General features: G+C 41.9%; 1 protein-coding gene across 4 annotated transcripts in view; it reads left to right on the forward strand.

Moving 5' to 3' along the window:
• The window catches only part of CEP131 (centrosomal protein 131), a 448,463-nt gene that overhangs the window by 269,031 nt on the left and 161,787 nt on the right, over positions 1 to 17,645 (forward strand). For all 4 annotated transcript variants that reach the window (XM_086931022.1, XM_086931025.1, XM_086931023.1 and 1 more), the window contains 2 exons: positions 624 to 726; positions 16,189 to 16,390. In XM_086931022.1, coding sequence (XP_086787148.1) covers positions 624 to 726; positions 16,189 to 16,390 — 305 coding nt within the window. The remainder of the gene's footprint in view (positions 1 to 623; positions 727 to 16,188; positions 16,391 to 17,645) is intronic.

A 17,645-nucleotide genomic window follows, 5' to 3' on the forward strand; every position in this document is an offset into this window, starting at 1 on the left:
TCCACAGTTTATTCTCCAATTTAGGGCACGTTATATTTGGAAATCAAGAAGTTAAGAGTTCTCTTTTGAGTACTGGAAGCAAAAAGTTTAGAGCCTGCTCATGGTTCGACAATAATTGTAGACAGGCCCAAAGGTCACTATACATTGCTATAAATTCTAGAGTGCAGGATTCTATTCGTAGTTGTAGGGCCTCCTACAAGGCTACCCAAAATACTGCTAAGAGGAACTGGGATGAGGAACGTTGGAGAGTACTGCTGGAGGCATGTCTGGGGCGCAACATGACCAAATTTTGGCATCATCTCAAATGGGGCAATCGCCCCCAAGATGCAGCTCCCTCAAACTTCGTCGAGCCTAAGGAATGGGCCACGTATTATGGAAATCAATTTAAAGTTATGGAAATCAAGAAGTGGCACAAGCCAAGGTCATATTTCCATTAATAGAGTGCGGTTCTCCGTGGTGATGTAGGAAGGGTTTGCTTTAATGGTGTGCATAAGCAGTACAAGGCTTAATACTTGGTTTTTAGGGAATGGGAGGTTGAGGAGTGTATGAGGCACATTGCTTGAAAAATGTAGGTCAGTACATGTAGTGCCACACCTTGATATGCATACATTTTTTACTACCAGGAAATCAAGAAACTGAAGGAGCTGATGAGTGCAACAGAGAAAGTCAGACGAGAGAAATGGATAGATGAAAAGACCAAAAAGATTAAAGAAATCACAGTAAAAGGTATTAATGTTCATCTTTCTTACTGATGTTATTGGGTGGAAGCTAGTGATGTCAAAGGGATTTTGCTAGCCCATGTGAACTGTAAATTTATGCCTTTCGTGATCATGACCACATCACAGGTCGGCTTACTTGTAATGCCTCAGGAAACCAACCGCACATTGACTGAATTTGGCCTGCTTTACCTCGGTTTGCAGGAGAGTTGAATCAATGGCTGTCTGTTTGGCCAGCCAATGAGCTGAAGGTCAAGTAAAACAACAACCTCAATGTGAAGTGACCCAAAAATCTGCAAATCAGGTGAACCAACAACCCTCAAGTCAAGTAGTTAATTGAACCACATGCCATGTGAGCCAGTGGGTAGATCTGATGGAGACGTCTAGCAGCAGATTCCTTAACAATGAATTCTTTCCAGGCACCGGGGGATGGCGTCGTACGGCTCCACAGTGACGTAGTCTCCGGATATGACATCAGTGGAGCCCTATAAATCTCCACCGGTGCACTGACGTCCGTTTCTTCTTTTCCACGCTGTAACGCAAATCTGGAGAAGCGGTTTCTCGCGTCGTTTTTTCTCGACCTACTTTGACACGTGGTCTGTGGAAGAGTGTGCCTTTGTCTAATGTCACTAGGTTTCAAACCTTGTGAGTCTTGTAGCGGACATAAGTCGGTGATGGCCCAGCATACAATTTGTATGTGGTGTTTAGGTGAACACCACAATGCCGAGGATAGTGGTTCCTGCCAGAAGTTAAAAACCGAAGTTGTTGAAGGAGCGGCTTTGGGATCCCATCTCTCTCTGGAGCGCCTCTAGGCCGCAAGGAGGTGAGTGGGACGCAGTCGTCGGAATTGTCCTTGGTGACGGTTGGCCATCGAAGTCAAAGGATTGGCGTTGGTCGATGTCGCTTTGAAGCAGGCTAACATTCCTTTGTGATCTTGTCCGTTGACGCCGTTTCTTAACCAACCGGCTCCAACATTGACATCGGTGGCGTACGGCATCTGCAGCGGAGTCGACTATCCATCCTGGGGGGATTTTACAGTTTGTGGCCCATTTTAAGGAAGAGGCGTTAGAAGGTCCACCTGTGTTGTATGGGGTAGGACTTTTTCAACTCTTTTTAGACACCAATGTGTTTCAGGTGGAGGAGAGCTAGTGTACAGCTCTTGGTGAGGCTAGAGCATCGGATTCATCACCAGTCTCAGGGTTGCTGTCCCCCCGAGTCTTGCCACGGAGGCAATTTCCTCCTTTGCAGACATGCTGGGGAAAATGGCTGCTGTTTTAGATTGATCACTGCCCACAGTGCAAAGGTCTACAGACCCTTTGTTCGAGATTCTTTGCCAGGGACAGACGGGAAAAGAGCATGTTCTTCCCTATAGTGAGGCCCTATTAGATATTTTGTTAGGTGCTTGGGCAAAGCCAGAGTCGGGGGTCTCAGTGGACCGTCATGTTGTGCGTAGACATTTGCCTGCACCTGGGGACCAAGTTTGCTTGCATCCTTCCACTAGTGGCTTAGTCACCGAGGCTGAAAAGTCTTCTCAGGACATAGATTCTACGCGTAAGACTCCGGTGTGTAAGGCTGATAGGGGTCGTGATGCTTGTAGTAAGCATATTTTTGCCTCAGCCAGCTCATCATTGAGAGCCACCAACACGTCTTGTGTGCTGGGGCGCTTTTGTATGCGTTATGGGATTCATTACAGAACATGCTTCATCTCTTCCGGATAACCTCCATGCTGAGGTAGGCAACTTGGTTAGATATGGTCAGTAAGATGCTAGGCTTGCCATAAGGTGTGGCATGGACACAACGCACTCTGTGGGTCAGGCCATGGGTTTCTCGGAGGCTGTCTGGTCGACTTTGGCCAACATACAATTTGATGGTGCCTGTTTTTTTGGAGATCAGGCAGAAGCGGCGTTAAGACACTACCAAGGAAGACGGAGGGCTGCGGAGTCGTCCTGCATTGCTGTCACTGTGTTCCTTACTTGAGCTTGAGATGTATGTTTTTGTTGGGCAAGGTGTAGCCTTATTAGGACGTTGTATATGTCCGGCTTTTGGTTATCAGTATTACCACGTGTACTCCGGTGAGGAGTGGTGGTTATGACATCAGTGTCATTTCGTTTTGATTGGTAATGTTTTCAATGTCTGAGGGAGTTTCCCTTTCTTTCCTGGCGTCTAAGGATGAGCTTTCCGCACAAGAGGTTATTATTAAGAGTAGTGAATCTGTTGCATGCTTCTTAGAAGCAGGTCAGTATGCAAGTTATATGGCTTCAGTGTTCATTTATTTACATATGATTGTCAGTTGTAGGCTGGTATATAGTGATTTTACTCTTAGAGTAGGGAAGAGGTGTGGCGCAGCTGCCAGGGCGACTGACGCTGGAGACCATGGTTCGATCCCTGACTCCCGAGGCAGGGGTCTGCCCAACACCATGCCACTCTGGGCAATAGCTCGCTTAATCTTCCCAACGGCCCCCAGCGCCGAGATGCCCCTTTGGGGGTGATTCGTGTGCCATACAAGTACTGAGTTTACTTTTTTTTACTCTTAGAGTAATTAGTGCATCGGCAAGTTGAAGAATTGGTCTGGCTCAGGTATATGTTGCATTATTTGTTTGCAAATTCTTCCTTCATGACAAAGGAACAGTGTCTAGGGAAGGCATAAATGTTACCTCAACTGCGGGGAATCCCTATCTCTGCTCCTTATTGTGATGCTGGTAATTGTCAGCCAAAGATTTATGGTGCACGGGTTGGGCCAACTTGTCTCAAGATCAATGTAAATTTGATGGCTTGTTGTTCTTGCCCTCAGACAATCTGTTCTAGGTTTTCAGACCGTTTTGATCTCCAACCTGGCCGCCAATCATCTATAAGAGTCTGAGAGACACTTATAATAGAAGGATTTTTTTACTATATAGTAGGTTTTACTTCTTTCTCTGATATTCTTGATACACCGTGTTCTGCATGATCGGCATTACCTGTGTCCTGAAGAGGATGTACCTATTTTCTCCATTCCTCAATTTGTTTGGAATCATGACTGTTGTTGCTTGTGGTGTCAGTTATTTAGGATATCATTTGACAGGCAGATTTTTCCTACGGCAAGTCACCTACAGTGTTGTGTTGGTGACAGAGTACACCCTTTTTTCTCTCTGGGTTGCACATTTTAGCCAAACCACATTTCAGAGTGTTCTTTTGGTATATGGTGTATACATGATCGAATGTGCTGCTGTGTTTCATGTATTGTCTTGTATCCGAGGTGTTGTAGGTGCCGGTTGTTGTACAACGGTGCATTACCCTTTTTCAATATTATTGAAAGAGTGTTTTTGGAACTGGATTCTCAATTCTAGCTAGTTCTTAGGTATACATGACTGTATTATGTGTTTCACATATTTGTTAAAAAAACAAGGGAGAAGAGAAAACCATTGTAATCAAAGATGCAGTTGATTCCCTTTTTCTAGCTTGTCTTGGTGTGGGAGCTTACTCACATCTCGAAATTCTATGGTACTGAAGACTGTACGAAGGCAAGCATTATATGTTACTGAGTATTGGCAGTAGTTATTGACCAGTGAACTCCTGTGAATTGCATAGTCAATTGGAGGGTCCGAGGTATTAATTTTTTGTATGTATGAATCTTTGTAGCAAGATGTTACACAATTGGTGCATAGAATGAACATGATTTCTCATTTTGTCGAAACTAAATGATTTATAACAAGAAGGTGTTGTAGTTTATCTTTCTCTTAGGGTAAATGAGTTCTGAAAGTCCTGTTTTGGGATTTTATCAGGACAGTTATTTTTCTGATTATTTATTGCCATGAATAAGGCAGACTATATAACTTATCATGCATTGACTCTTTTTAGTCATTGAGTTTTCCTAACCCTTGGGAGGACAAGGGTTAAGATTTTTCATCCAACATATCGTTCTTCAACAGTTTTAAACCCTTTTTTCCTTCAAGGGTCGATTATTTCGGACCAGTAAGGTAGTTTTTATTTATATGTTCTGTGACAGTGATCATGGATTCTGTTAAGAGCCTAGCTCTTGTTCTGCTATTCCTACATACATTTGGCTAGTTATTGGTGATCACCGGCTAGTTCTCTTTGAGAACCTTTGTAGGATTGGTTTGCAGACCATTCTCCAGTTGGGTATAGCTATGGTATTTAATTCAAAGTTAAGGAATATGCAGCTAGATGTCTCTATCAGCTATAAAAGGTACTTACCTTCAGTAAAACTATATCTGGTAGAGACACAGTCTAACTGCAGATTCCTCAACACCCTGCCCATCCTCCCCGCTCAGCGGATTACCTTTTGGGGTAAGGGTAATACCTTTTATGTGCTGGGTTTATTTACCAGTGATCACTATCTCAATTTATGTTTGCACTAAACACATCGCTTGACCTGGCCACTTAACTTTTGGTTAGATGTTGCAATAACATCCATTTTCAAATGTGTGTGGTTGGTAGAATGGGTGTGTTTTCTATTTTCTACTGAATAACACACCAGCGAGTAGTATTAATTTCTTTGTTCTTTCTATGAAAGTCGTCTTGGTATCATCTTAGCTCTATATTGGTTCAGTTAATATATCACATACTGGTGTGATTGAACACACAACCTGGCGTTGTTGTAGGTTCTGTTCAGATTTTGCCCTTCCATTTATTACAATTTCAGAATGGTTCATAGAGTGCATAGCCGTTTCCCTGATATGGGGGTTATTAACCCGGGCGTAGAGTTTTAGGTAGTCATGTGTTTTTTGATTTTATTTAGGGTTTTCTTTAAAATCCATGTCTGGTATTATTATACCAGACATGATGTTTCTTCTTTCTTAATGTTTTGAAGATTTTTGATCTTTTTTTGGCACACACTTTCCACAACCAGTTTCTGTAGTTGCTTCGAGTTCTGGCTCAGAAGATTTCACAGAAGAAATTGACGTCCACGCACCAAAGGGGGCTTATATGGCTACACTGGCTTCATATCCGAAGATGACCTCACCACGGAGCCATACAACGTAGTCCTCCAGTGCGCAGGTGCTGCTGAAAAATTTCCGGATCCAGACTGGCGCCTGGAGAGAATTCAAAGTTAAGGAATCTGCAACTAGACTGTGTCTCTTTCAGATTTAGTGTTACCGTAGGTAAGTAACTTGTATGTTAAGTGAATGAATAGCACACTCATAAGGCTTATCACTGTGAGCCAGTGGCCTGCACCTTACAGAAATTAGCAGGCCCAAGTTCCGTTGAGACAACTGCCTGAAGTTCAATCAAATAAATGAGCTGCAGGTCAAGAGCGCCAACAGGTTTCGGGTAAAGTGTTGCAAGTTAAATGAGCCTTTGAACCAGTGCATTGCAAATCATTTCAGTCAAAGGTTACTTGTTGAGTGAGTCAATGATTTCGGGTCAAGTGAGCCAACATACCTAATATCAAGTTCTCTAAAGGGCTACAGATGAAGTAAGTTGCAGCATAAGTGTTCCATTGGCCACTGGTCTACTGAGTCAGTGGACTGCAGGTCAAAGGTATCAAATGGGATGCAGGTTCAGCGAGCCAACAACATGTTCATTAGCTGAGCCAATCAATACAGGTTAAGTGAATTAATGAGCAGTCATTAGAACCAAGGGGCTGCAAAAAATGTCCATGTAGTTTTTATGAAGCACTTCCTCAACAACAAGCATGATAATTTAAAATGTGACCAAATACCAAGTGGGGAAATGATGGGTTTGCTTTCAAACTAAATGTTTGCATATTGTCTCTGGACTGTTTGTGTGCCTCACATTGCTAAATATAGCTATTTTCGGTTTCTGTTGGGGTAGAATGTCTCCAAGCTCTGCCTCCAAGGACCATGGAAAACGGTTTTCCACACATCATCCGTGAATTTCACAGCAGTCCTTTTACTATATACATCACAGAATGTTTGGACAATGATCATGCATTCAGGTTCCATGTCAATGCCTCTTCTTTTTGAAGTTTGCAGACTTCTAGATTTCATTGTGAATGCTGAACTTGGTATCTTTCTGTCCTTTAGGTATTTTTTTGGTTATTTTCTTGTTTTAGTAGTTACTTCACCTGTAGCTTTAACCACCAACCCCCGCTCACCCTTGATTAATTTAGCACAAGTGCTCAGGAAAAGTACAAAAGTGAAATTTGTCAAAAATGTAAGCTAAAATACAACCATGACTAGAAAAGAACTACAATCACTGTGGTACTAAATGGTGGCACAGTAGTACGGAAAAGTTAAGATTGTGCTGCACAGTGAATTGAAATTAAGTCTTGGGCAAGTGTTCACCACATTAAAAAAAACCTTCCTGGAGTGCACTTGTTAAGTTTGTTGAGTATTGGTCAAGGATTTCAGAACTTAGAACAGGTTTGTTTGAAGGCTTTTTTGAGCACTTCTGTTCATTCTTGCTAAGCCTTTTAAAAAATTTAGACATGGGGTGCAGGAAGAGAATTGACAAACTCCTGTCTGATTTGTTAAGCAAGAGAGGAATGAAGTTTACATCTAGCACTACTGTATTTGCCATCTGCTGTTTTATTGAGGGGTTTTCTGCAATTAATTCTGTCTTCACAAAAATTATTATAGTGAATAATTTCCTATAACATCTTGTATGTTATTTTCAGTACTGCAGTGCTTCGAGGTAACGAGTTCTTCATAGCCCATTACAATAATGTTATGTATATGCCTCTCTTTCTGCCGTGAAATGTAAAAAACTGTCTAATGGCAATGTTTAAAGCTCTGCTGGAAAAGAATGTGGGTTACAAAATATCTTATTTGTTTACATTATTTCAATTATTTGAAAGCAGGAAAATAAAAAGCAATCAAACAGTCAACATTATATTGAATTTGCTTTATATTCTTACAATAACATTGTATATTAAGCAAGAGATTGGAAGGAGAGCATATAGGCAAGGTAAAAATAAAGCTGTAGAGCAATTCTGGAGGATGATTTTGGATATGTCCCAATGAGTATGAGAGCACCGCTGGCCTGTGTTAGATATATGCAGAAACGATCCTGCTTTCAAGGAAACGTGCTTACTGATATATGCTTGATGCAAATAAAACCCAGCAGATGGAAAAAAAATAAAGTTGCTGAAAACAGTTTATTTAAAGGAAAAAATTATCCTAGGAATTTAGCTTCCATTGATAAATGAGAACACATTTGCACAAGAAATTATGTGAAAACTTGCAGTGAAAGAGAAAATTAGAGCTTGAAAAAGCATACATAATCTATAAAGTGTTCCTTAGAAGGGAATTTTCCCCCGTAAAGGTTTTCACCAGGTATATCTTTCCCGTGACAAGAATGAATTGTTGGAAGATTTTGGATAACTTGACCAAATGACAGATTAAAACAGCAACAATCTGTGAATGTGATCTTGGAATAGCCAACACCTTAACTCTTTTTCTTGACCTGTCCTGCCCATAAGGACCTAAGACAGACGTATCTCCTGAAACTCACGAAGGTCTCTGAAATTTGTTCCTACAAGGATATGACGGTGTGCTTTTTGAGTGATAAAAACCCTGAAATGATAAGAAAGACAGGTTGTGAGGTTTCTCAAGAGACTTTGCTAAAGTCTGAACATGAGGGTGAATTACATGAGAAAGCTGAAAATGGGCTGGGGCTGAATATGCCAGAAGTAACAAGGTTGAATTTCCATTGCCTGCCTTTGTCCTTTCTCTACTTCCACTTTGTGCTTGGTGATTGTGTGTGAATGTGTTCCTTCTTTCTTCTTCTGTCCCCGTCTTGAATTTTGTGAATTTATGAATTGATATTGTTGGACCTGTCCCATTCTGCAGGGTCATCCCAGATGGGTTGCCTTCCTTTGCTGGACCCCTTTTTTGGTATTATGAGTTGTGCACTTTTCCCCTGCTACCAGTGGTAAAGTGCTTGTGCTCTCCGTTGAAAACATGGTAGAAAATTGGCCTACACTGGTTTGGATTATTTAATTTTCTTATACGTCCTAGTATATTGTACTACTTGTACCCAGGGCCTTTATATAAGTGATACTAATGAGCTGCTGCCCTCATTGTGCCACCCACTAAAGTAGCACTTTAAAACATGTCTCAGGTCTGCCTCTGCAGCCTATAGTGCAGTTTTAAACTGCCATTTTGACAAATCTTTTGCCAGGCTTAAATCTTCCTGTTTAATACTTTTAAGTCCCCCCTAAGGTACGCCCTAAAGGTTCATAGGGCAGGGTGCATGGTATTTAAAAGTAGGACATGTGTGTTTTAAGTTTTACATGTCCTGATACTGAAAAATCCCTAAAGTCGTTTTTGACTGTGGCAAGACAATCTCTCCTATAGACTGGGGCACCTTATTACACTTAATAAGTGATAACTTTCCATTGGGAACAGATAGATAAAGGCATCCTCCACTCATTTGAATTGTAATTGTAAATCCTATATAATGGTAAAGTCAGATTTTAAGTTACTATTTTGAAAATGCCACTTTAAGAAAGTTGAAAACGCCAAGGTGCGTGTCTGACGCGCCAAAACTGATGCACTGCCGAGAATGGGACCTTTTCCCTTTGCAATATCGTATTTTCATCAATATTTTTCCAAAACTTCAACATCATAATCACAAACTTTAATCCATCTTTTCTGTGTAGAAACCACGGAGACAGCGAAATTCCACTTTTGATGTTTATTAAACATTTTCAAATGCTGCTGCTTTCCCACACAGGTTTTTAAATAACAACACATGCAATAGAATAAACTTCAAGGTAGACCCTGTTCATACAACCCAATGCATTTCGAGCCTTGAGCTCTTCAGGGGTTTCTGAAAAATACAATGAGATATGCTGTACAATTTGCACGAAAAACAAGAGTGCTATTTTAACACAATCCGCTAAACCCTATAGTTCTCACACCCCATAATCATATGCAAACTTATTGCCTAAATATTTTCAAAACCTATCATCATTCGGACCCCCACTGAAGCCTCCCAACTTGTAACATCCCAAAATTATCCCAGACTTAACCCTGTTAACAGAAACAATTGACTAATCAATGTGCTCTAATTACGTAAAATCAAAAATCAGCTTGTACAGAATGATTGAGGACACGTGAGTAGGAGGATTTTTGTTTAAAAGAGTTTGTTTGGGAGGGTGTTCGGGAGAGAAGTTTGTGGGAGAGTCAGAGAGGACATTGTTTGTTTTAAAACACAGGCTTGTGTTTCAGGTAAATAGTAGGCACGGATGCATGATATTGCTCGTTTTAAAAGCACTGATTTTTGATTTTAGGTAGTTAGCAACATGGGCTTCTAGAATTTTTCCCAGGAAGGGCAGCAGCGATATAGGGCAGAAGTTACTAGGTGTTGAAGGGTCGGTACCTGTTTTTTTCAGGATTGGTACGACTTCTGCATTCGTAAATAAATTGGGGACAATACCTTTGGTAAGGGAGTAGTTGAGAAGAGATAATGGGGGTTCTGGACAGTGCAGGAAAACTTCCCGGAGGATATGAGGGGAGACAACTGTCCGTTGGGGATCCAAAGCAGACGCTTCTAAGTAGGGAAAAAAAGGCATATTGGGCAATAAGAGGAATTTGGTCAAGATGGTGAGAATGTGTGGGTATCGAGGATCTGACGATGCGGTGGTCTTGGGGATACTGGATTTGATGATGGCGATTTTTTTTGATGAAATATGTGTTAATAGAATCACATAAGGATTGGTACGGAGTGGGTTTAGCAGTGACACGATCTGGTTTGACCAGTTCATCTACTATGGAGAAGATGTCCTTGCCTTTATTAGTGGATGCTAAGATTTTAGTGGAGAAGTATTGAGATTTGGTCCTGAGGATGGCACTTTTATATTCTTTAAGTGCTGCTATAAAAATGGCCTTTTTATTAGGGCAATAATCCTGTCTCCATTTGCGTTCAGTTTGTCGAAAAGCCAGTTTCTTCACCTTCAAATTGTCAGAGAACCAACGTTGGGCGTCATGGGGTCTCTTATTTTTGATTTTCTTCAGGGGGGCGATGCTGTCTCTGGCAGATTCCAGCCAGGTGTTGATGTTTTCTGCCTGGGTGTGGGGTGATACCGTCTGGCCAGCAGGTGTAGAAGCGGCTAATAAGGCGCAGAACTCTGTGGTGTCTACCCGGCTCCAGTGTCTGGCCATGATAGTGCCTGAAGGTGAGATTTTGGGAGGAGGGATACTTGGGACGAAGAAAGTACTAAAGTGGTGGTCTGACCATGTAAGAGGGGAGATTAGTAGGTCGGCTACCTCTAGATTATATGTGCAGACCTGGTCAAGGGTATGTCCATTTATGTGGGTAGCTACCTTAATATGCTGGGTGTAATTAATTCCCGTTAGCATATCGGTAAATTCAGCTGAGCAGGGACTTTCCCATGCATTGTTTGACCAATAGTTAAAGTCACCAATTATAAACTCTCTAGCGTGATTTATAACCAGTTCGTCAATGGCATTGCCCAGTAACTGCGAAAATGCGGGCATGTGGAGTGGGGGTCTGTAGAGTAAGGCGCATCTGAAGGAGGAATGATTGGATTCAAACTTGAGTTAAAGGCTATCAACTAATGGGATGTCTAGTGAAACTAAAGAGGTGAATTTGTTCTCTGATCTGTTAGTCTGGATGATATAGTAATTATCTGGGATTGCTGCTTGGATGTCAGGGCTGGACTCAGCCGTCAATCAAGTTTCTGATAGGAGGAGAATGTCAGGTTTGTCAGTGTCTAGGAGGTAAAAGATCTCAAGTTGATGCTTTACCATCGATCGGGTATTTAGGTAGGAAATTGACAGTTCATCCCGTCCCTGGCATACGGGAGTAAAGGGGGATTTTAGAGGCTCGCTGTTGTTTGTTGGGGGCTCATGACCGGGGGGTTTAGAGGAGGATTTACAGTCAGCATCCGTATGGATCAGGATCCCCGGATTATCTAATAAACTCTGGGTATAAGGATCAATGGCCCAATTCCCCTGAATCGAGTTTAACTCAGATGCTGAGCAGTGAAGAAAATGGGCATACTGTATGGCACATGGCCCCGGCCGGCGGCAGACGGGCGCAGACGGGCTTGCCTTAGACGCACCTTTGGCGCACCAGCGGCACGCCCACTGCGTGCATCCGCTGTGCGATGGGAATGACATGTGGCTGATATAGGCTGCAAAGCAAAAGACACACAATTGATGGACGGAATGCCGAACAAATAAAAACATTAACCCCCAGTCAAGAGATCTGGGTTAAATCCATCATTCTTTTGCTTACCATGCCACCCCAGTTTAGACCCGGCATATGGCCATGTCTGAACTGGGGTGGCGGAGTGAGCTAAAGAATGATGATGGATTAAACCCAGATCAGTTGACTGGGGGTGAGTGCTTGCAATGTTCAACACTCCGTCCATCATCCCCTTTGGTTTTGCTTTGTTCGCCCTAAGTTGGCAGGGTATGCCCAGACGTGGTTCCCTTGCTCACTTTGCTACTGGATTCAAGCTAGCCTGGCTGATGACTGCTGATTAGCCAGAAACCGGTCCCAGGATGCTTGTTTCCGGTCCAGGGAAGACATGGCTTGGCAGTTCGAGCTGGATTGTTCCCATGAGGCACAGGGTCAGACTGATTTGCATATGTCCATGTCTGAAATGGGGTGGCGGAGTGAGCTAAAGAATGATGATGGATTAAACCCAGATCAGTTGACGGGGGGGTGAGTGCTTGCAATGTTCAACACTCTGTCCATCATCCCCTTTGGTTTTGCTTTGATATAGGCTGCAAGCGCGACGCTGCGCTCCGCCCCCAACACCGAGACTTAGATAATTATATCACCGCTGCAAAGTGTCTGCTCGCGTCCGGTGCCAGGTTAGAGCAGGAGACCAAAATTCATTACTTCTTCTCACCAATACTCTATCCAAACTAATAGTGTGTAGACTGGATTTTACCCAGTCTAATTCAGTCGGTGGTACGTTACTGATCCAATTCTTACAGATCTCCCACCTGGCGAGGTAAACCAAATTTAAAAAACTGTGTTTTTACATTGTTAGACAAATAATCATGCTGCTCTGGCACCCCAAAAAATACAAGAGGCAGGCTTACCTGAAGTGCTGTACCCAGTATAGTTGAACTACATCTGCTCGCATCAAACCAAAATTTTGAATCACAGGGCACTCTATAAACATGTGGATGTCATCTGCCTTCTCTTGGCCACATTTTACTTGCCTCTGCGTTCTTCCCCAGCATCAATAACTTAAGGTGTGTCAAATATACCCTATGTAGACAAAAGTTGTGATTTCTCCTTAAATTGGCGGGATGCACAGTGGAATAAGGATGCTAAAAGATACTTGCCATAAATCTTCTGGCTGCATCTCCTGCAAGCTCTTTTCCCATAGGTCGCCTGGCAGCCTGAAAACACCATATGTTAACTCCACCAATAACCAGTACTATCTGGCCACTTCCTTGGCATGTCACAGATCAAGCTGAATTTGAATCCCTTCAGTAGGCCTATATCCGCCTCACAAGTCTGAAACCAGCTTTTGACTTGAAGATACTTAAACCTCGAGGTTTTGTTGTTAGAAACCTCTGCCATTTTGTCCCAAGAAACCAACTCTCCTTCATCCACCTAGTGATCCCATCTCACTATCCTTGCCTCTCTTAAAGGAACAGCGAGGATATCCTTAGTCCATTCGAGGGAGTTAGGAGCATCCCATATTGACGCCAACCCGCTGTAGTAGGTGAGTGTTGTCTTCTTTCTGATCATAACCATAACGCAGCCATACTCCTCAGAACCTTAAAACGCACCTTCTTAAAGAACTTTGGCTCTACAAACTTGTGCATAAATCCTTGGTCTCCTCCTCTAATGTCTGATAGCATAGACCTAAACATTTTGCCAATATCCAAGCTATCAGGTTCATTTAGTAGCAATTTCCCATTCCAGCAGACACAAACCCACTTTGTCTTTCTTCCTTTGTAATTTTTTTCAGGAAATCCGGGGGGCTTTCGGAGCTCAGATAAAGCTGCTAATCTTAGCCTGTATTTTTGCTAGCCACTCCACGTTGAAAATTAGTCACCTGGAATATGAAAGTAAACTTAGGGCGAATTGACATTTTTACCAAATGTACTTTCCCTCGGATAGTTAATGGGACCAGCTTAGCATCAGGTTACAGGCTTAGGTCCTCCACGGATATCCTTTTAAAATGCCCACGCTTCAACTACGTCACCAAAGGAGGACGAGCCTTCTCTAGCCTCATACCCATTCTCTGGAACAAGCTGCCTAGCCACCTCCGTGCGGAAAGCCGCCGCCTTCCCTTCAGAAAGCACCTAAAGACCATCCTGTTCACAGAAGCTTGGACATTATTGCCCTGCTAATCTACCTGGTGCCAGCGCCTACCTTCTTACAGCTCTTAGAGACCTTTTTGGTATTAAGTGCTCAACAAATCCAAATTAACATAACATTACCTTTGAGGAGTTTACCTCTGGGATGTCCTTAGTATCCTGGGTGATCTTTATGCCTAGGTGTCTCATCTCTCTTTTGCAAATGCCCGGATTCGTCTCCAAATTCCAAGCCATGATCTCTGTTTTGGCCCTATTTACTGAATACCCTGCAATACAACCAAGTTATAGGGTTAAGTAGTTTAATAACGGAACCGTCACCTGCAGGTCTGAGGTGAATACTATCCTTTTTCACATTGATCACTATTAAAACTAACCAAAACATCGTATCAGCAGATCATAACTGGCTGATGCTGAACCATTCAAAGAATACATATTTGGACTGGGCATCTCTGTATTGCATTCCACATTAGTCTGATACTGTCATTCAGTTATTTTTTAAATGAGCAGTGAAATTAAAATAAAGCTTTCAATAGAGGTTAAGACCTTGTGTTGGCAGACTGCATCATGTCCGTTTCCAAATTACTGATGTATATCAGCAGAGATGTTAACAAATTACATAACTGCTCTGTACTGCAATTTTAACTTAAACTGAAAAATCAACCATATACAGAAACATCGTCTACGGTGTTGTGGGCGAGTTAAAGGTTTGGTATGTTGGTATGAAATGAGTTCATCTATTGCAAGTATTTTAGAGTATTTTAATACTTTTGAGACTTATCTTTACTGTACACCAACTCCCATGTAGCCATTGAAAAATTTGACATCCCTTGGTACATATGATGTCCCCCTTGCAGTCCAACTTTCTGTCGCTAATATTTAAGGCTGATTATTTATGATTTTCTTTTTTACTGCTGAATTCCAACCTTTTAAGGATCATAGCTGTTTGTTCAGGGAGATTCAATTGCCCTGCTCTCAAGTAACGTTTTTAGCCTGCTATGCCTCCTTGATGATGATTGCTGGTATGCAGTGAAGAAACTTCAGTAGTTGAGTTTGTAGTTGTACTGCCAAAGTATATAATCAGGTTTGCTTGGGAAGTCAGTAGTGCCATGGAAATATGAACTTGGTGTCACAATAAAGATTTATAGATACTAGATAACCATTGTAGATATAAACAGAGTAAAGACTGGTGTGTTTTCAAAGACCTTGATCGATATTGCTACATCCTCAACCCATTGAAGGTCAATCAAGTAGGATTTAGGTTGTTCTGGGGGTCAGACAATTGATCTTAAAGGATAATGTGCATGTTGCTGTGACAAGGGCAGGGAGAGTTGCAGGTAGCAATGGCTGGCATTCTGTTGGCCCACATTTCCTATCCGCATTTGGTGCTAATGCTAATGACTGGTAGAGAAGGGAACCTGGGCCAAGGATTGAGTTCCTGTCTGTATCCCGAATGAGACGTTTCCTAACTGGCAAAATTGCTGCTTTAACAGCAGGAACCTATCATCACCACACATAGACAAACATATGTTTGCAGCAAGTTTGATATCACCCCCATTCTGCGTACTACTCTGCTGCAGCCCTTTCTGTCTCTGCCGTGGGAGTGCACCAGTCTGCTTGCTTATGCTATTACTTTTGGCTATTGCTCTGTTCATTACAGAAATGCAACATCTCTTTATATTCTAAATATGTTTTCCTACCTGGATGACCAGACTGAAGTTGAGAAATTAACGAAAGTTATTTGGCAAATGGATTCAAGGGTGCTCCAGTCAAATAATTTGTTTTCCTTTCTTTGAATTATGGAGAGTGGGAGGGCACCAATTAAAGACACCCTGTCCTCTAGTACTTCTTCCCTTCCTATTTACTGATTGGTTACGTAGATTCTTCAGTTTTGTCTCCTATTTGTTTTTCATATTCTTTATCCCCTTCAACCTCTCTCTTCCTCCAAAAATTAGAATTTGTTTTTTTTGTACTGCATTAAAAGAAATGTGTGCCAAAAAGCATTGCCAAAGGCAAACAAATTGTTATTAATGTGTTTGCTAATTTCTTTCGTCATTTTATTTTTTGTTTAATTCTGTTTTTTGGGTTGACTGGTGGTTGTCTCTCGGTTTTCAACAAAACTTTAAAAAAAAGGTCAACTGAGGTTGGGCAGGATTTTTATTTTGGAGAAGATGGTTCTTTGGGCACTTAATCAACTGCCTTTTATCTCTATTGCTTTTGCATTCAGCATTCGAATACCTTTGTCTCTCCAGGATTGGAGCCTGAAATCCAGAAGCTAATAGCCAAACATAAACAAGAGATCAAAAAGCTGAAGGCCTTACATGAAGCCGAGCTCTTGCAGTCGGACGAGCGAGCTGCCCAGCGTTATGTACGTCAGACTGAAGAACTGAGGGAGAACTTGGAGCGGGAAAAGGAGGAGTTGAGTCAGCGGGAGAGAGAGCTAGCTAAGCAAAGGTATGCATGGTGATTCTGCGGACTCTAGGATCTGAGATGGGTGAAAAAGTAGTTCAGTTGTAGTGATGAAACAAAGGTATGCCAGCATTTTGTGGAAAAAATACAAAATATTCCAAGACCTCTGTTAATGGGAGAAGGTTAGGCAAATCACAGGTTTTTGCAAGGTTGAAAGATGAACTAAGACACCTTTCTGTTGCAAGAGCTTTGCAGGGGGACGGAGCAAAACGCTCATGTATACGTTGTAGGGTTGACGAAACAGCAAGATCATACTTTTTGGGGAAAGGATTGTAATGTTCAGAAGGAAGCTAAGAATTTCAGAGGAGTAACCGTAAAATGCAAATGTTTGTCTCTTGCAAAAGATGGCAATAGGGGTGTTAAATCATATAGCACTTTTCACATTGGGGAAAATGTTTGGTTAACCTGTAGTTGAGAAGATCTCCACTTAGTCTTACAGTGCTTTTCTTTGTTTCGTCAAGATAACTGTATTCTCCTCTCCTTAGATTATCACCTTTTTGCAATGCTTTTTTTTATGGTCACTAACTTTGTTTGTACTGGTAAAGTACGCATGCAGCTATCCTGCAAGACGGCATGGATCTGCTTTTTATTTCAGTTCTTGCCTTCACATGATAACTTGCCATCGGGCATCGAAACCATTGCTATTTCAAAGTACGAGGATTCCTTAGACTATGGAGTCATCCTGTCATCTGTGGTTTAAAACAGGCTTTATTACAATGATCTACTTTGGACCTCTGAATCATTGGGGCCTAGCCTCACTGTGCTAAATGAACCATTGCTATATTATTATACCCTACTAAATCTTCACCTCGTGCCATAAACTGTCTCCTGTGGCAGGAGACAGTTTCTAGAGTATACAGGAAATAGGCAGCAAACTGGTAAAACCGCACACCTGCTTGAGAGAAAAGGTGACCATAAAGACAACTGCTTTTCCTAAGGAACCCAGGCTCATGGCAGTATTATACACCTTCATGTACTTTGAGTTACAGCTCACTGAAGACAGGATCATGGTTTCGTGTGGACTATTGAATAACTGTTCTTCTCCTCTCTGGGAGCATCAAGAATGTTATCCAGGTGATCTTCCTAAAACGAAATATATGATTTGGCAGATTTTGTGAACAATCTTCCATTGGTAAATCAGTGTTGTCAGATGATAGAGAGAAGAATAGTGTGGAAGTCCTTGTTTTCTGGTCTGGCCTTTTTTTGTGATCAAGTTCTGTGAAAATGGGAACTACATACT

The sequence above is a fragment of the Lissotriton vulgaris genome, chromosome 7 (assembly GCF_964263255.1).
Source record: "Lissotriton vulgaris chromosome 7, aLisVul1.2, whole genome shotgun sequence".
NCBI lineage: Eukaryota > Metazoa > Chordata > Amphibia > Caudata > Salamandridae > Lissotriton > Lissotriton vulgaris.